Below are 20,573 nucleotides of genomic sequence, written 5' to 3' on the forward strand. Positions count from 1 at the left end.
TTTACATGCGGTGATGTTTAGGGGAATTTTCTTTCCAGGAAGGGGGATTTTCAACGGGAGAAATTCCCCATGGGGAAGTCCGCGAGAGAAATTCTGCATCAGGAAATCGAGAATGGAATTGTCAGGGGGAGATTTTCCTGACGGGGAGAGGGGGTTTATATGGGAGGAAATTTCTCTGGAAAGATTTTCCGTAGAGGGGAGATTTACATGGAAGAAGAGGAGCAGGTGTTCCAGACATTTCTTAGAAAACGATCACAAATTAAGTGTAAATAAGAAATTTGCAACTGAAAGTTGAAACTATGTGAATTATCGTTAAATATCTATATTAACGTACAACTCAGATAGCTAAGAAACAAACTCACCTCTAGAATCAGAATTTGAACTATGACTGAATCCAGATTTGCTTTCGTTTCCGTCGAAAATTCAATTTTAACCTAGTATACGGAAAAATATTAACGTCGATTTCATCAACGTCGATACAATTTACCAGTAAACCGGTTTTGAAAAGATTGACACTAACACAGGTGTATAAGCGGTGTCTAAGATAAGAGAAAAAAGGTATCATCTTTGAAGGTCGATAAAGGCTTAAAATTAGATTTTTGACGAAAACAAATGTCATATTTGAAAACAGGATAAAAATTTTGTTTCTAGAGATAAGTATGTTTTTTTAGCTACCTGAATATGCCTTTAATACAAATATTCACCATTCCTTTACCTTGTATTGTTTTATAAGACAATTTTGGGCAATATTACAATCTTGACCTCATGATGATTATCTAGACCAGGAAAAGGAGAAGACATTTATATAGATATTATTTTATTTTGATTCAGGAGAAAGACATGCAAGACTCTTAATTAGACCATACCTTTTTAAAAACATTTTTAGAATTTTTGAAATATTACAGAAAAAATCCAGGCACTCTACCTCATCCCCCCTCCAAATGTTTGTCCGACTCTTAAAAACATAACATAACGAAGATAAACAAATTTTTATGTGTTTTGTTGTAGCCCCCACGCCCCCCGAAAAAAAAAATCCTTTTGTAAAACACAGGCCAAAAAAAATAAAATAAAAAAAAAATCCTGGAGACGACCCTGCTCAAGAGTAAAGTTTTTGCTTTTGAATGGTAGATCTTAATTTCGCGCTGAAGTACATGGAAAAATAAGCATCCAGAAATTTTACACGACAAATTCATACAGGGAAGATATACCTTAATCAGTTTGTTTTAGGGACTAGAGAGACTCATTTTTTCCCACCAGCACTTTTGGAAGGAAGATTGGTGTGAAAAACAAATATTCTAGAGAATGCTAAGTGGGTTAATTTTCTCCTTTCAAAAGGGCACTTTCCCACAACTACAAAAAAAAAACTAGAAAAATTCCACTAAATAAAGGAGGTTTACAAGTTGATCGGGCTAAATGCAGCTCTATGTCTATGCTTTCAGCTTTTTCAGTTTTTTTTAAAACACCTTTGCTGCAGCAACCAGTCCAATTTTTGGAGAAGAATAAGTGTCATAATAATCAGTAGTTTGGCTTCAGACCAGGGCACTCCACCAAGATCCACGAATTATGTTGAACTTATGGATACACAAATCTCTGGATTCTAGTCTACTACCTGCAACGGTCCTTGTTGATATCAGAAAGGCATTTAATAGTATCTACTATTCAACTCTTCTTGGGAAACTAGAACATAAGAATAAGAGGCATTACTTTGGATTGGTTTAGATCTTATCTACGGGATCGAAGGATTTATTTTTTTGAAGACCATGGAAACGATGTATTCGTCAACTGTTGCATCTCCCAGGGCTAAACATTAGAGCCACTGCTTTTCCTGATCCATGTAAGCGACGTATGTCGAGTACTGACCCCAAAGTGCAAAAATCCTCGCTGCTGTAATCTATGATATGATTACAGTCATGGTAGTCAGATCAGAGACGTCCAGACGTTCAAATACCGAATCCTTGAACACCTTTTTTTTTATAGGAATTCAGGCAAATTCCCCCAGTGTAAAATTTATCCTGACAAGTTCATCCCCTGGAAACTCCCCCTGAAAATTCCCCCTTGGAAATTTGAAAGCTCATTTCTTCCACTATTTTCAAAAAAAAAACTATTATTTGGTGAGTTTCATCATACCTTCCTAAAGCAAGAGTCTTAGTAGGAAAAATCGGGAATATCAATATTATCTGCTGACTCTTCTTCAGCACTTATTGAAATTGCAAACATGTTATCAATTAGCAGTCAATCAAACTTGGTGTGTCTACTCCCCTTCGTTTTGGGTTTCCCTTCTCTTCTGTTGCAGTGGCTAATTTTGTTTCTTCCAATGTTTAACTGAGTTTCTTCTTACTGCTGCAACCACCATTTACTATAAAACTGCTGCAACTACGATTGGCAACGCACAGAAACGTTTGATAAAACAAACTTCCCTACAGTAAATAAAGGACAAAATAAACAACCGTGTATTTTAACGCCCGTGCCGAGATGGAAGCAGAACAAAATGAAAGGAGACACGCTCGGCGTTTTTTTTTTTTCTTCTACTACTGACGAATGAGTGTGTTTGCAGAGGGTATATCATAAAAAAAAAAAAATTTATTGGAAGTCATAAATGATTTTATTTTTCCTGGCAAGAAAGAGGACGATTGTAAAAGAAAATGCTTGGTAATTTTATTACATAGTTTCATCTATATCATCGATAATTTCATCTATAGACATTGGTGAATCATGCTGTGATCCCTGAAAAATAGATGGTTTTAGTTTCAGACAGGGCAGGCTTCACTTTTCATTTATGTGTATGTATGTTTGTAAAATATACAATTCCTCCTGGAAGAACAATACCTATAAGATTCTTTTAAACAGCCCCCTCCCTCTAAAAATGAACACATAATATATATATTGCTCATTTCTTCTGCTATTTTCAAAAAAAAAAAATTATTATTCGGTGAGCTTCATCATACCTTCCTAAAGCAAGAGTCTTAGTAAGAGCAAAAATTGAAATAAAAAAACCATGAAATTCCGTAACATCATATCAAAAGTTCGTGGTAACGAACTGTAAGTAAGGAGTGACCTGGCTCAATAGTAACCGAAACTCTAAAAAACAGAATTTTGATATTAGTAGATATATCAAAAGAACCGGATTTATTGCTGATTTTAACTATATAACATTTATTCAGTTTAGTTTTACCCATGAGAAGTTACGCGCCTGAGAAAACTTGCCTTATTTTTGACAAAACGGCGAAAGAGCCCATAAAAGTCATAGAATTTTAATGAAAATCACACCATCAGATTCAGCGTATCAGAGAACGCCCGTTTCTCTGATTACCATTGTGGCTTTCCAAAGGTTAAAATCTTTTTTAGGAAGTTAGGTTCCTTTTACAGTAAAAACCACAAAAAGCCTACTTACATTAGATCAACTCCATCTTCGTCAAGATTCAGTGCAGACGTAGCATCAGTGACATCATGAACTAATTCTTGATAAAACTGACCAAGATTTGTCCTAAAAAGAGTAACTAAAAATAGAAAATCAGAATTTTTGGCGTTAAAGTATACATTACCTCACCTTTGGACCGTTTTATCCCACAAATGAAGGGAGGATGCGAGTAAAAATCAAACACTTTTAGTGATCAGTATTAAATAAAAACAATAAGTCAATAACAGATAGAAAGGGAGGGAGAGCTCTAATATATAATTTTGGTTTCCCGATGGCTTATATCAAACGACTTTCTTACGATAGGCTCTTCAAAAGTTTACATATTTTGTAAAACCCCCCTCTCCATCATGGAACATGTTTATGGAATATTGGAAGCAAAAAAAATATATTCATCTGACTCCAATGATTTCTTCTTTATTCTCCCAGAGGCACTTCCTATGGAGGGGGTAGTCGTATAAACTTCAGAGCGGGCACATTCGATTGGAAATCAGAAGTTCTAGTTCCCTTTTTAAGATTCAAAAGTAATCTAAGGAAAACTACCCCCCTCCCCACCACGCCCTTTTTCACCCAAATGCATCCGATAAAAATTTAGAGATAAATATTTTGTTAAAAATAGTTTAAAGATCAACTAACGAAAAATCCGGGGTCGGAATAATCCCCGAGGCCTGGGGAAAAGCGTTGTAAGTTATGCCCTAGGGGCATATATGTTTGTATGGAAGGGTACACGTATAAACTTCAGAGGGAGATCATTTGACTGGAAATCGAAAGTTCTAGTTCACTTTTTAAGAGTCAAAAGAGATAGGAGAGGAAGTAGCCCCCCCCCACGCCCTTTTCCCTCAAACCCAAAATGTATCTGATCAAAATTTTGAGATAGCCAGTATATTTAAAATAGCCCAATGATCAGATGACAAAACTTCGGGGTCAACATCCCCCCTCCCAGAGCCCGGAGTAAGGGTTGTAACTTATGCCCCGTGGGCATATATGGTTTCTATGGAAAAGATAGTCGCATAAAATTCGGGGGGGGGGGGTGGAATCAAATGACTAGAAATTGAAAGTTCTAGTGTCCTTTTTAGGAGTCAAAAGTGATCCGATGGCAACTAGCCTTCCCCCCCCCCCCATCAACCCTCTTTTCCCCAAATGCGTCCGATTAAAATTTTTATATCGCCATTTTGTTCAAAATAGACCAAAAATCATATAACAAAAACTCCAGTGATAACACAGCCCCCGAGAAGCAGGGGGTAATTGTTGTAAACTACGCCCCAGGGGCATATAAAGTTTCTATGGAAGCGATGATTGTATAATAAACATCGTATGTACGTATAAACATCGGAGTGGACTTATTCGATTGTAAATCAGAATTTCTAGTGCCCTTTTTAGGAGTCAAAAGTGATCGGAGGGCAAATAGCCCCCCTCCCTTGATCTTTTTCCCAAAATACATCCGATCAAAATTTTAAGATAGCTATTTTCTTAAAAATAGTTTAAAGACCAAATAAAAAACTCAGGGGTCGGCACAACCCCCAGAGCCCAGGGGCAAAGTGTTGTAAGTTATGCGCAGAGGGCATATAAGGTTTTATGTAACGGGCGGTTGTATAAACTTCAGAGGTCACTCTTTTGATTGGAAATTGAAAGTTCTGGTTACCTTTTTAAAAGTCAATGGTGACCAAAAGACATCTACCCCTACCCCACATCCTCTTTTCCCAAAATACATCCGATCAAATTTTGAGATAACCCTTTTGTTTGAAAATGTTCAACAATCACGTAAAAACAACTTCAGGGTCAACGTAACATCCCCCCAGAGCCCGGAGAAAGGGTTGTAACTTAAGACCCGGGGGCGTGTAAGGTTTTTATGGAAGAGATGGTCATATAAACTTCGAAGGGGACTCAAATTATTAAAAATTGAAAGCTCTAGTTCCCATTTAAGAGTCAAGTGAACCGATGTCAACTATCCCCCTCCCCACCATGGCCAAAATGCTCTTATGTTTTTTCATTTATCTATTTATTTTTTTTTTCCAGGGGTACTTCATATGGAAGGGGTGGTCGTATGAACTTCGAAGGAGACTCATTCAATTGGAAATCAAAAGTTCGAGTGTCCTTTTTAAGAGTCGAAAATATTCGGAGAGCATATATCCCCCCCCCCTGCAGTTCTTTTTTCCCCAATGTATCTGAAATTTTTTTTAAGAACGCCATTTTGCTAAAAATAGTTCACAGATCATATAAAAAAATTCCGGGGTTGACCCCCCCCCCCAAGACCCCGGGACAGGAGTTGTAAGGAGTGCCCTGGGAGCATATATAGTCCTTATGCAAGGTATGCTCGTAAAAACTTCAAAGGGGGCTCATTTGGTGGGAAAGTGAAAGTTCTAGTTCAATTTTTAAGAGAAAAGAGATCTGAGGGCAACTAGCCCTCCTCTCTCACTTTCTTTTTCCCGAAACCCATCCCTTAAAAATTTTGAAATAGCCATTTTGTTAAAAATAGTTCAAACATCAGATAACAAACACTCTGGGGTTAACACAATCCCACAGAGCCCAGGGGTAAGTATTTCAAGTTATGCCCCAGGAGTATATAAGTTTTTTTTTTTATATAAGGGGTGTTTGTATAAACTTCAGATGTTCATTTGATCGGAAATTGAAAGTTCTAGTTACCTTTTTAAGAGTCAAAAGTGATAGAATGGCATAAACCCCCCCTCCCCAGATACACACCCTCTTTTTCCCAAATGCACCCGATCAAAATTTTGAGATAACCATTTTGTTTCAATTAGTCCAACGATCGGATAACAAAAACTTCGTGGTCAACATACTCCCTTCCCCAGAGCCCGGAGGAAGGATTATAACTTATACCCCTGGGGCATATAAGATTTTCATAGAAGAGGTGGTTGTATTAAATTACGAAGGGACTCAGATAATTAAAAATTGAAAGCTCTAGTCCCGTTTTTAAGAGTAAAAAATGATCCAATGGCAACTAGCCCCCCGCCCCTAGCCCTATTTTCTCCAAATACGTCCGACTGAATCTTTGAGAGAGTCAGTTGGTTCAAAATAGACAAAAGATCATTTAACAGCCCCCCAGAACCTGGGGGCAAGTGTTGTAAAATATGCCCTGGGGGTATATAAGGTTCCTATGGAAAGGATGATCGTATAAGCTTTCGGAGGGGACTCATTCAATTTGAAATTGAAAGTTCGAGCTCCCTTTTTAAGAGTCAAAAGGGCCCGGAGGGCAGCTAGCCCCTCTGCCATCTTTACCCTAAATCCATCCGATCGAGTTTTTGAGATAGCCACTTCCCTGAAATAGGTCCAAAGATCAGATAGCAAAAACTCCGTGGTCAACACAAACCCCCAGAGCCCAGGGATAAGTGTTTTATATTATGCCCCGGGGGTACATAAGAATTTTATGCGAGAATTTTTAAAATAATTCAAAGATCATATAAGCCCGACCCCCACCCCTACTAAAAAAATCATTGAAGCTTTTTATTCCAAAACTTAAGGAAGCTGACCCCTGGCCGTCCCTGCATGCCCCCCTCCCCTAAAAACAACTTGTTAGCGATATTTTATTTCAAAGCTATGGGAACTCCTGGCCCTCCATGACCGGACCCTCCTCCCCCAACCACTCCCAAAAAAAATTATTGACAATATTTTATTCCAAAACTTATTGGAGCTGACCCCTGGTCCTCCATGGCCCGACCCGCCTCCCCCCAAAAAACCTTATCAATGATAAATCATGGGAGCTGACCTTTGGTCCTCTCTCCATGGCTCGAAGTCCCCCCCCGCCGTAGAAAAAAAAACTTACTAACAATGTTTCATTCCAAAAATCATGGGAGCTCACCCCCAGCCCTCCCTCCATGGTCTGAACCCAACCCCCTCAATAAAACTTATTGACGATATTTTCTTCCAAAATTCATGAGACTTGTAGGACGCAGTAGGCTTTAGGTTTTTACAGTTTAGGAAGGGGGCATCATCCAAATTCTTGTTTGTGGTGAAACTGTATTTGTCTGGAATAGTCTTGGAAAGAACTATTACGATTAAACTGAATATTTCATATATAATGATGTTAATTGCTATAAGATCATCAGTTCAAAGTTTAATTTTATTATCATTTTTATGTTTATTTTCAATGTTGTAATTAGTTCAAAAGAAAATATTTGCAATAAAATTCGTTTTCAGTAAAGCGCAAATGTGACAGTAGGTTTTACTTTTGATTTCTCCATGTCAAATCAGTTTTGCATACGGTGATGTTTAGGCGAATTTTCTTTCCAGGAAGGGGGATTTTCCACGGGAAAAATTCCCCATGGGAAAGTTTCCACGAGAGAAATTCTGTATCGGGAAATCGAGAAAGGAATTGTCAGGGGGAAATTTTCCTGGCGGGGAGAGGGGGTTTATATGGGGGTAAATTGCTTTGGAAAGATTTTCCTTAGAGGGGACATTCACATGGAAGAAGAGGAGCAGGCGTTCCAGACATTTCTTAGAAAACGATCACAAATTAAGCGTAAACAAAAAATTTGCAACTGAAAGTTGAAACTATCTGAATTATCGGTAAATATCTATATTAACCTATCAGAATTTCAATCAGAATTTCAATTATGACTGAATCCAGATATGACTTTCGTTTCCGTCGAAAATTCAATTTTAACCTAGCATAAGGAAAAATATCAATTTCATGAACGTCGATACAATTTACTGACCAGGTGGGAGAGTGACATTGGGAAGCAATGGAAGTATTCTCTTCAATGCCTGTTCAATACTGTACTCGACAAAGGACTGTAGTTTACCACGATTCACTAGCATTATTATTTTTACGAAATTTTTACGATTTTCTACTACAGAGCTATAGAAAAATGTAGTTTTTCGTAAAAAAATTGTTTAAAAATTATTTTTGTTAATTATAAAAGGTTTTTAAATACATCAATTTCCTTGCAAAGGAGTTCCAATTCCTTCCAGTTCACTTAGATTTTATTTGGAGTGACAAGACGATTGAATTTATGTTCTAACTTCGTTATCCCCAACGTGAAGCACAGGCCCAACCGGTGGGGCATGGTAATATTTTGGTGGGAGCTTGTAAGCTCTGGATAAAGTTCTCTGGATAAGCTCTGGATCTGGATAGTCAGAAAACGTAGCACCAAAATATTTCATAACGTGCTCAAAAGAATGTGATAAGAACATTTTCTGCATCCTATATCAATTTTTGAAGATAGGTGCAAACATTCCCGTCACTATGGGTACGTGTGAGCCTTTTTTTCTACCCCGAGAAAAGTGAAATCTTAAATCAGGAGTGCCTCAGGTCAGGAACGGCTAAATCGACTGGTCATATTATTCTTGCATTGGGATGTTCTAGTCAATCCTCAAAATGTTTCGGATAAACATCTGAAGTACGTGAAGTGAATCTGAACTCCTTCCATTTACTTCAGCAGGCTTTATTTGTTTGCCTTGGTTTATTGATTTACGCTGGATAAAATTTACCGCCTATTGTCAAAACTTAGCTTTGTGGGTGTTACTAAAATGTCAGCTAAAGGAGCTCTCGTTAAATTTAGGTATGATATGCCTATGCACTTTTTGACTTTCTAATCTAATCTAATCAATCGGTCCCAATCAAGTTTACTACTATCGAGTTTCATCAAACTTATTATTATCAATTTGTATTATGTCCATCTATATATTACTTAACATTATAGTTCAAAATTAAAATAAAAAGGCTGAGAAACCATTTTGTAACTGTCCATGAGAGCACCATAATAGTTATTTTGGTCATTTTACATATTCACTTTGCTCTTCTAGTCATACTGGCATTTGCAGTGAACACAAATTCATTATGCATCGTTGAATTTAAAATTATTTTTAATTTTAAAATAAAATTTCTTATTTCTACAAGAATAGTAGAAAATAATATAATAAGAAAATTAAACAACAATATAAGAAAATTATATAACAGATAGATTAGAACAAATTCTGCAAATCGAAATAAAATAGTTTTTGGCTTTTCTTTTTTTTTACAATACAGCATATCAATTACAATCTTTGCAAAAGCAAACAAGAGCAAATACAGATTACCTGAAAATGACTCGTTGGCTTATGATTTCTCAAGTTATTTTTATTTCTGAACTTATCCACTTTGTGCATTTTAAATTGACGCTCAGAAAACAAAACAGCCCAACTGAATAAGGAGATTTTTTCATTAAGAACTGAATTCTTGATTTTTCCTAATTTATTAAGATATACATAGATGTGCTAATTTCTACTAAACAACCCTCTTTGCACATCTCTTTACGCTAAAGTTTGACTCTGTCTCACAACTTTATTTTTTTAACAATAAAAAACTTTAGCGTAAAGAGCGAGGCGTTGAGGAGGGGACAGCCCCTTTCATATACGGAATAATTTCTGTTCGGTTTAATGTCACTCCTTACTTTCAGAAGAAAAAAAAAATTATTTTTATTTAATATTTGCGAGAACGACACATCCATTCCTAATTTAATCTCTTAGTCTTATTTATTTGGCTCCGATTTCTAAACCGGTCTTCAACAGGGCTTTTTGTAATTAAAATATCCCCTCCCCCCCAAAAAAAGTTATTTTAAAAGCCTAGTAGGAGGGAATCTAGGAGGTACAGACCCCTTTGCCCCCCCTCCACCCCCAAATTACGCCACTGGTTTCCACTCATAAATTTTACTTACTCTTTTTTCCTAACCAGTTAATGAAAATGTATTAAAGTTTCAAATTTGCTTTTTTCCGAAAAAGGAAATTGCTTCAGGAAAAAAAAATTACTAGTTACTTAGAACCCGTAATAATATACATTATTAAAGTACATTGACCAATAAAGTACATTTTTGTTCGTGTAAGAATTTGCTGTTGGTGAATAGATAGCGACTGCCAAATAAAAAATAAAATAAAAAACCAGAGAGGGGTAGGGTGTTTCTAGATAGTTTGATTTTTCTTATGCAAAATCTTGGTTGTTTCTTTTTGAATTGAGCCCATTCCCTTCTTACGAACTGCTTAATCTTTCTTGTGCACAGTATCGACCCTTTGGAGAGTATTAGACAGTTCATTTATGGAAGGTGGGATCCTTCAAAGCTGTTTCAGGGTATTGAATTCTCCCTCCCGTTGCGTGATATTAGGCGTGCGACGAACCACTTCATTCCCTTGTTTCAAAGGATAAACTAATGAAGTTCATGATGAACTCTCATCCAAACGCTGTCCCTTGTGTCCTATTTAAAACAATGTACTTCACAAGCCTTAGGGAGAGGGAATCCCGTGATAGCATCCACATGGGAAGGATGACTTAATTAATTTTTGGGGTTTTTGTGAAGAATTAAATGGTCTGAAGGGACAAATTTTTCCTGGGTGGAATACAAGAAAGCAATGGTGAATATAATATTAAGTGATAGAAAGTATATGGGGATTAAGAATTTGGGTAAGTTTGTGGGCACAGGTATGACACATAGGGACATTCTCCTGTAATAAGGACACGTTCGTGGTATATCTAAGTACGATATATCTAACCAATTAGTATCTTTTTATTATGAGCTACCTTTACATATACATTGAAAAATCGTGGTTTATTGCACCTTTTACCCATAATTGAAAATTTTGTGGAAGAACCATTTACCCACTTTGTTCAAAGACCACACAGATAAAAAATTGTTGCGTGGTTCTGTCTCAAACAAGGTGCAACTTTTCTATATTTCTTCAGAAGAGCTGGCACTGGAATTGGCAGGGTGGGATGAGATACTGGAAGTGCCACAGGCCCAATTTGTACCTCCAGTAGTACAGATAGAAAATTGATTCCGGTTCAATTAACATGCAACGTGTCTACCTTTCTGCTAAAAAGTTTGGGCTAAAAAATTCATAAATTTTCACTTAATGTTACTTTTGAATTTTCTTTGGACTAAAAAATTCATAAATTTTCACTTAATGTTACTTTTGAATTTTTTTTGCCTGAAAAATACTTAAAAGCTGGTTGCATTTTTAGCTTATGGCAAACTGGGTTATCTTACGACAGAAGTATATATTTCCGGATAACATGGCGGTTGCCCTTTATAACCATCTAAGACTAAGTTGTAATCGGCATTTTTTAGGCAGTATTACAACACGAGGTTAGTATTTGCATTTGCGTACTCTTATGAGACCGAGCATTCGAAGAGCCTGTTGCTGTTGCTTGCAGCAGTAGAGGTCAAATACTGATTGCTGACACTGGTCGTGGCTCCGTTTTTGTTTTTGACAATGGTAAATTGGTGAAGAAAATAGGTGGAAACGGTCAGTTTTCGGTTAATTTTTACGATTTACCACGATACCTTTCAGTGAAAGGTAAAAATTTCATGGAATGCCGAGGGGGAAATTTGAACTAAAATAAAACACACTTTAGGTTTATAGGTTTTCAAAAGGGCGTTTCAGCAATATCTTAAGAACGGCTTAGCGTGTTAAGTTGAAATTTCCAGGGTTGATGAGATGGTTGTTTAACTGACCGAAACATACAATTTACAAAATTTGCACTTTATTGAAAAAAATACAAATGAATGTGCATTGTCAGTTTAATATACATACGCTGATATTTAGTAATCAAAATGCTAATAGTATTTGATTTATTAAATTTATGAAAGTAAAAGCCTTTATACTATTTTCCTGAGAGTGCAAATTTTGTTCTGGCCTTGGGAAGGAATAGGGGTTTTGCGCCAAACTTATATTAATTTCTGATCGTTTTGGGTTTGACTTGGTTATTTATTTCAATTTCTGTTTGTTTTGGGTTTCATTTATTTATCGATGCTGATTTGTGGTAGTTTTGAGCTTGGTAGATTTTTGCTCATTTTTTGTTTAATGGAGTTCTTTACTTTTCTTTGAAAAACTTATTTTATTGAAAAAGTTTTTTTAATTAATTTCTGTTGGTTTTATATTGACATAGTTTTTTCAGGGAAAAAGAAAATAATCCTTTAATTATTTTGGTTTTTTAAAACTTTTTGGTTTGGACTACTATTTGTATGCTGGAGAAAAATTTTCAGCAATTTTAACAACACACATTTTAAAAATCTGGACACAAATAGTACTGTTTAACTTAGTTTCATACCTCTTCTAGTTGACCTGAAACGGAAAACTTGATACCATTCGCAAAAAAAATCTGTTTATGTTCTTTGATAGCTTGGATACACTTACACTATTTTGATTTGGCTAAATTTTAAAAGCAGAAGTAGCCTGGAAAGTTTGAACATAATACCCTCAGTCGTTTTCGGTATACTGCTGATAGACCTTATTGAGATTTAGCATTAAGACAGTGCATTTTGATTTAATCTTAAGGAAACATTTATTTTTTAAACATAATAGCCAAATGGGAGGGTGGGAGTGGAAGGGGGACTAGTTGCCCTCCAATTACTTTCGACACTTAAAAAGGGCGTCAGCCCTTTCTGTTTTCAATCGAATGAGTCATTTCGAAGTTCCCTCGACAACTCCTTCGATACGAAGTGCCCTGGTCTAAACAACAACAACAACAAAAAATATTACTAATCACTTTCGACTATTAAAAAGGGCACTAGCCCTTTGAATTTCAAATCGAATGAGTCCTTTTCTGAAGTTTCTACGACAACGTCTTCTATAAAAACCTTATATGCCCCCAGGGCATAACTTAAAACCCTTGCCCTGAGGGCTGTGGCGGATTATCCTCCTCAAAAACATATTTTCTATCTGTAAATCAACTACGCTGAACAAAATGGCTTTCTCATAATTTCTATTGGATGTGTTTGGGGGAATGACGGACGGGGGGGGGGGGACTAGTTGCCCTCCAATCACTGTCGACTGTTAAAAAGGGTACTAACCCTTTCAAGTACCAATCAAATGAGCCTGTTTTGAAGTTTCTACGACACCGCCTTATAGAAAAACCCTTATATGCCCCCAGGGCATAACTGAAAATACTTGCCCTGAGGTGTGTGGGGGAGTGTCCTCCTCAAAAACATATTTTCTATGTGTAAATAAAATATGTTGAACAAAATGGCTATCTCAAAATTTTTATTGGATGTGTTTGGGGGAATGATGGGCGTGGTGGGGGGGGGCTAGTTGCCCTCCAATCGCTTTCGACTATTAAATAGGGCACTAGCCCGTTGAATTTCCAATCGAATGAGCTTTTTTGAAGTTTCTACGACAACGCCTTCTATAAAAGAATTATATGCCCCCAGGGCATAACTTAAAGTCCTTGCCCCGAGGGTTGTGGGGGAGTGTCCTCCTCAAAAAGATATTTTCTGTTTGGAAATCAACTACGCTGAACAAAATGGCTATCTCAAAATTTTGATTCGATGTGTTTGGGGGACTGATGGGCGGGGGGGGGTTAGTTGTTCTCCAATAACTTTCGACTATTAAGAAGGGCATTTCGACTATTAGCCCTTTGAATTTCCAATCGAATGAGCCTTTTTTGAAGCTTCTACGACAACGCCTTCTATAAAAACCTTATATGCCCCCAGGGCATAACTTAAAGCCCTTGCCCCGAGGGTTGTGGGGGAGTGTCCTCCCCAAAAAGATATTTTCTATCTGAAAATCAACTACGCTGAACAAAATGGCTATCTCAAAATTTTGATTAGATGTGTTTGGGGGAGTGATGGCCGTGGGGGGGGGCTAGTTTTCCTCCAATCACTTTCGACTATTAAACAGGGCACTAACCCTTTGAATGTCAAATAGAATGAGCGTTTTTTTGAAGTTTCTGCGAAAACTCCTACTATAAGAACCTTAAATGCTTCCAGGGATATACCTACACCTCGTGCCACGAGGGTTGAGAGGGAGTGTCGTCCTCAAAAACATATTTTCTATCTGTAAATCAACTACGCTCAACAAAATAGCTATCTCAAAATTTTGATGGGACGTATTTGGGGGAATGATGGGCGTCGGGGGGGGGGGGGGGTAGTTGCCCTCCAAACACTTTCGACTATTAAAAAGGACACTAGCCACTCCAATTTCCAATCGAATGAGCTCTTTTCGAAGTTTCTGCGACGACTCCTTCGATACGAAGTGCCCGGGTATGGAGAAAAAACAAAAAAACAACACATAGTGCCCACATCGTTCTTTACTTAGGCAGCGCTAGCGCGTTGCCTATGATAAGAAAGGCATTAAATAGTATCTACTATTCAACTCTTCCTGGAAAACTAGAACATAAGAATAAAAGGCATTACTTTGGATTGGTTTAGATCTTATCTACGGGATCGCAGGATTTATATTTGAGAAGACCATGGAAACGATATGTTCGTCAACTGTTACATCTCCCAGGGCTTAACATTAGAGCCACTGCTTTTCCTAATCCATGTAAACAACGTATGTCGAGTACTGACCCCATAGCGCAAAAATCCTCGCTGCTGTAATCTATGATATGATGAAGATTCTTTCCAACCCGGAGACAAGAATAATGAACTCGTGGCTTTCAGTGATGATAAACGGCAGCAGATCAGCAGCTTTCACTGATGACAAACAGATAACAAAACACTAATGTTCAAACTGAAGGATGTTCTAAAGGAGACGTATCCCTGGATAGATGCTAACCAACTTGTTATTAATGTTGATAAATCTTGCGTTTTATTCTTTTCCCAGGTCAAGGGTGTTCATCCAAAGATATATGTTTTTTGGTCAATATTTTGTATGTAGGTGTAAAGAAACATTCAAACCAGAATGTTAGGCTAAGCCCAAAAATTCAAAAAAAAAAATTCCAAGGTAACTGAATAGTTGAAAATGAATTTGCTGCGATAGTAGACAGGGGACGAAACGATCCCCTGTGATAAATTAAAGTTTAAAAATGTACAAGAGTAGAAATTTGTTTATTTCTATCAAATCTAGCTTCCAACTATTCGCTCTTATAAAGGCCATGCCCTTTAGCAGCAAATTAGGTCTAATTGTATAGCCCTACTTGGAACACTTGTTCTGAATCAACATGAAACCTGCCAATTGTAAATAGGGCTTAGCTTTACAAAGAAGATAGATACTTGCTGAAAGAGAAACTCATTTGTTTATTTATTCGATTTTAAAATCAATTTCAGATTTGTTATCCGTTCAATCTATCAATATTTTATCCTCAAAGGATCAGAGTTGGTACCCTCATGAATTAGCACCACAAAAAAACCAAAAAACTTCGGACATTCAATAGAAAAAATATTCCCAGGGCCTAATTTTACTGACACGATACTAAAACGTATTCCACTGATTAAGTGATACACTATCATCAAACCAGGAAATAAGCCTTGGTACAAATTGAAGATACAGCTTTTGGAATAAAACCTAGACCATATAGCATTACCTTGGTAGGTATCTGAACTGGCCATAATCATCATCAGCTTGCACAGTTACAAAATTGTAAACGTTAGTTGCACCCTCTCCAGGGCCAGCGCCTATCTTACTTCTTGTCTTATCATTTTCCTAAAAATAAAACAGGAAATCAATTAGAAATACTAAAAAAAAGCAAAATGACAACATCAAACAAACGTAACGCTATATACAAGTGGCCTTGCTAAAACATACAGAAGACTATACATATTCTGGGCCCCTCCCAGAGTATAGGGCCCCTCCCCCTCCCAGACTATACATATTCTGGGCCATATTCTGGATGACGTTAAATCCAATAGTTTTTTTTTTACTTTGCAAAATAAAAGAATGACATTTTTTAACAAAAGACTTTGCAATAGGCTCATCTCCCCCCCCCCCCCATGAAGTGGTTACCCTTGAGGTTGGTAATACAGTTATTTATATACAACGCTGACTATATATTGGCTTGTCATTCCTTAATAAGAAGTCAAAATATCTGAAAAAAAAACGTTTCTTACACTAGGACTACATACATTTTAAATAGCCAAGCGGAAAACCAAGTAATGGATCTCAGAAAACACACTCAAACTTTCTGCCAAGAAAAAAGGGGTGACCAACAAAAAGTCCCCCACATACAAAGTGCTGAAACAAGAATGTCACAAATCAGCAGGAGCAGACAAAAAAGCCAACTGATCTGACGTTGCTATCAATACAGAAAGACCTGCATCATGGAATGATGCTCAAAAACTTTATCAGATACTTGGAGAATATAGTGGGAAGAAGAAGCAAACTACCATTCCTTTGCTGCAGGCTAAAGATTGGAAAATACTCACAAGCAGTGAGGACCGTATCAAAAGATGGCGAGTACATTTCTAAGAACTACTGAGATCAGGAGGTACTAATAACCAAAATCAACCACCTACAGCTCCCCAGGACACACCTTACCAACAGTCATATGAAAATGTATGCACAGACCCACTCTCCAGGGGTGTAGTAACCAAGGTGATCAAAGTACTGAAAACCCATAAAAACCAAGGAAAAAATGGTATTTCTGTCGAGCTACTGAAAGCTCTTCCCGAGCCGGCGATGAATGAGTTTCATAGTTCGATCACCAAAGTTTGGGACCATGATTACATCCCAGATGAGTGGAAGACCTCCATAATTACCCTGTCTTTAAAAAAAGTGGACCAATGGATTGTAAAAACTACCGAAGGATATCCCTTCTCTCTATTGCTGCCCAGCTGTTCACAATCATACTTTTAAACAGGTTTACAGATGTCAAAAACAGCAAAACGCAACCCAGCCAGGCAGGATCCAGGCCGGGCATGGGCTGCTTTGACCATATCTGTAGCCTGCAACATATCCTTGAACACCCATTTAAACGCCACCAGGAAACAATCCAAATCTTCGAAGACTTCAGCACTACCTTTGATTTGGTTCAGCATGATGCAATATCGGAAGCAATGAGAGAGGATGGTGTACCTGATAAGACCATTGGTCTGCTCTGGGCATACTGTGCTGGAACAAAAGCTTGATTCAGAGTGGATGGCGAGCTTTCAGACCAAATCTGAATCGAGGAGGGTGTACGTCAAGGCTTCGTCCTCTCACCAACTTTGTCACCGATTGGATCCTAAAGATCACGGACAAGCAAAAAGGTGCTGCACTGAGCCCAGCCATCTCCGTCCCAAATTTTGACTATACTGACGGAGCGAACATGCTTACTGAATCTGTTACAGGAGTCCAGGCTACGATCAATGACGTGGCTGACAAGGCACTCACGAATGAAATCCATATAAGTCTAGCGAAAACAAAAATCATGCTAATTACTGGGATGGATGTAACCCCTCTGACCCTAAACGGTAGTCAGATCGAAGACGTCCGGACGTTCAAATAGCGAATCCTTGAACACCTTTTTTTTTTATAGGAACTCAGGGAAATTCCCCCAGTGTAAAATTTCTCCTGACAAGTTCATCCCCTGGAAACTCCTCCCCCCCCTGAAAATTCCCCCATGGAAATTTGGAAGGAGAGCGAAATCAGGAAGCTCATTCCTTCCACTATTTTCAAAAAAAAATAATTTTTATTTGGTGAGTTTCATCATACCTTCCTAAAGCAAGAGTCTTAGTAAGAAAAATCGGGAATATCAATATTATCTGCTGACTCTTCTTCAGCACTTGTTGAAATTGCGAGCATGTTATCAATTGGCAGTCAATAAAACTCGGTGTGTCTACTCCCCTTCGTTTTGGGTTTCCCTTTTCTTCTGTTGTAGTGGCTAATTTTGTTTCTTCCAAAGTTTAACTATGAGTTTCTTCTTACTGCTGCAACCACCATTTACTATAAAACTGCTGCAACTACGATTCATAACGCACAGAAACGTTTGATAAAACAAACTTCCCTACAGTAAATAAAGGACAAAATAAACAACCGTGTATTTTAACGCCCGTGCCGAGATGGAAGCAGAACAAAATGAAAGGAGACACGCTCGGTGTTTTTTTTTTCTTCCACTGCTAAAGAAGGAGTGTGTTTGCAGAGGGTATATCATAAAAAAAATTAATTGGAAGTCTACTTGAATGCTCATAGGGGATCTGATGCTACCGTCATCTACAGACATTGGTGAATCATGCTGTGATCCCTGAAAAATAGATGGTTTTAGTTTCAGACAGGGAAAGCTCCAGTTTTCATTTATGTGTATGTATGTATGTGAAATATACAGCTCCTCCTGGAAGCACAATACCAATGAGATTCTTTTAAACAGCCCCCTCCCTCTAAAAATGAACACATAATATATATATTGCTTATTTCTTCTGCTATTTTCAAAAAAAATTATTATTCGGTGAGCATCATGATACCTTCCTAAAGCAAGAGTCTTAGTAAGAGCAAAAATAGAAATCGAAAAACCATGAAATTCCGGAACATCATATCAAACAGTTCGTGATAACGAACTGTAAGTAAGGAGCGACCTGGCTCAATATTAACCGAAACTGTAAAAAACTAAATTTTGATACCAATAGATACATCAATAGAATCAGATTTTTATGCTGATTTCTCATATATAAGTTTCATTAAGTTTAGTTCTACCTATCAAAAGTTACGCACCTGAGAAAATTTGCCTTATTTTCGAAAAAAGGGGGAAACAACCCATAAAAGTCATAGAATTTTAATGAAAATTACACCATTAGATTCAGCGTATCAGAGAACCCTACTATAGAAGTCTCAAGCTCCTATCTACAAAAATGTGGAATTTTGTATTTTTTTGTCAGAAGAAAGATTACGGATGCGTGTTTATTTGTTTGTCTTTTGTTTTTGTTTTTCCCAGGGGTGATCGTATTGGCCCAATAGCCTTAGAGTATCGTGAGAGGTCTCATTCGAATGGAAATTAAGAGTTCTAGTGCCCTTTTTAAGTGACCGAAAAAATTCGAGGGCAACTTTGCCCCCTCCCATGCTCATTTTGTTCCCGAAATCACCCGATCAAAACCTTCCGGTCATCGTAAATATAAACCAAATAAATACGAGGGCGAAAGCTCCTAAGACCCTAAAACAAGTGCAGTAACGGATAATGCCAAATAGCAAAAAAATACCATTGTAACATTAATAAATAGGAAGCAAAAAGCCAATAATTATCGCTCGCAACTTAGAAATCAGTTGTATGTAACCCTTGCAAAATAGTCAGTCTAAAGATACATGAAATAGTGTATAGCACAAAAACGACCTTTGATATAGCCAGCCATAACTTCGCTATGGCGATACATAGAAAGCAATCACAAAGGCAAATAGGTCGATATCTTTTGAACGTAACAATATCAAATATTATTTTGTTTAAAAACCTAGATAAACAAAGAGGAGTAGTCGCTAAAGAATTGACGCAGAAAAAAAATAAAATCAATACCCAAGGCATAAGAATAAGTTGATAATTGTAGCGTTTAAGACACAAGTTTTGGCCCATAGAGATATATAGGAAAGCAAATAAGTCTTAACCTATTAAAATAAGCCTGTAGAGATAGGCAAAACTTCAACCGCGATATAAGTCTTAACCTATTAAAATAAGCCCGTAGAGATAGGCAAAACTTCAAACGCGATATAAGTCTAAACCTATTAAAATAAGCCCGTAGAGATAGGCAAAACTTCAAACGCGATAAAAGTCTTAACCTATTAAAAAAGCCCGTAGAGATAGGCAAAACTTCAAACGCAATATAAGTCTTAACCTATTAAAATAAGCCCGTAGAGATAGGCAAAACTTCAAACGCGATATAAGTCTTAACCTATTAAAATAAGCCCGTAGAGATAGGCAAAATTTCAAACGCGATATAAGTCTTAACCTTTTAAAATAAGCCCGTAGAGATAGGCAAAGCTTCAAACGCAATATAAGTCTTAACCTATTAAAATAAGCCCGTAGAGATAGGCAGAACTTCAAATGCGATATAAATCCTAATCTATTAAAATAAGCCCGTAGAGATAGGCAAAAACTAGGAAAACCTAAGAAAATATCATATGAATCAAAACCTAAACGAATCGCAAGCCCCTTGGCAACAGAAGCAGCCAATTGCGACGATAGGTGAACCAAATTCCTGAAGAGTAGGAAGGAGCCCTCCCCCCTTTTTTTCGTCAACGGGAATTACTAAAACTAAATCCGTGCTATTTTTCTCGCGAATGTAGAATAATATTGTAACCTTAGCCTTGAACGTTTGTGATAGACATTGAAAATCTGAAAACATTCAATTAGTCAGTTTTTCAAAATCCTGTATATTTTTGCTTACAAAACATATTCTATTTAAAACAAAACTGAAAGTCAAAACCGGATAGGTTGAGACTTGTCAGAAAAAAGCCAGAAGGCAGTTTCACCTGACCAACCAGCGCAAAGATGCAGACTCCTCGGAACGGGCAATAACCAAGAGGTAGTTATAGTTACTTCTAAGCGACATAAAAA

At 37.3% G+C, this 20,573-nt stretch overlaps 1 protein-coding gene across 2 annotated transcripts; it reads right to left on the reverse strand.

The window, feature by feature from the left end:
- Positions 1-371: 371 nt before the first annotated feature.
- On the reverse strand, positions 372-20,371 carry LOC148951139 (uncharacterized). 2 transcript variants are annotated; one of them, XM_089090157.1, is made up of 4 exons: positions 20,317-20,371; positions 15,648-15,766; positions 3,392-3,484; positions 372-434 (listed from the first exon to the last, which is right to left on the reverse strand). In XM_089090157.1, exons 1-4 carry the CDS (start codon positions 20,359-20,361, stop codon positions 383-385), a joined length of 309 nt encoding a protein of 102 aa, XP_088946283.1. In that variant the 5' UTR covers positions 20,362-20,371; the 3' UTR covers positions 372-382. The 2 variants fall into 2 exon arrangements, with proteins under 2 accessions (XP_088946283.1, XP_088946285.1); XM_089090159.1 differs by lacking the exon at positions 372-434 and adding an exon at positions 1,591-1,677.
- Between the last annotated feature and the right edge of the window lie 202 nt (positions 20,372-20,573).

The sequence above is a fragment of the Artemia sp. Qi Xiang Cuo genome, chromosome 6 (assembly GCF_049724085.1).
Source record: "Artemia sp. Qi Xiang Cuo chromosome 6, ASM4972408v1, whole genome shotgun sequence".
Lineage (NCBI taxonomy): Eukaryota > Metazoa > Arthropoda > Branchiopoda > Anostraca > Artemiidae > Artemia > Artemia sp. Qi Xiang Cuo.

What these genes read in the sequence shown, in the direction of transcription:
- LOC148951139 (XM_089090157.1), bottom strand. Translation starts at nt 20,361, where the DNA reads ATGTTTTCAGATTTTCAATGTCTATCACAAACGTTCAAGGCTAAG. An exon ending in CACAAACGTTCAAGGCTAAG is followed by an intron (nt 15,767 to 20,316) that starts GTTACAATATTA and finishes TTTTATTTTTAG; the next exon opens with GAAAATGATAAGACAAGAAG. An exon ending in CAGTTCAGATACCTACCAAG is followed by an intron (nt 3,485 to 15,647) that starts GTAATGCTATAT and finishes TACTCTTTTTAG; the next exon opens with GACAAATCTTGGTCAGTTTT.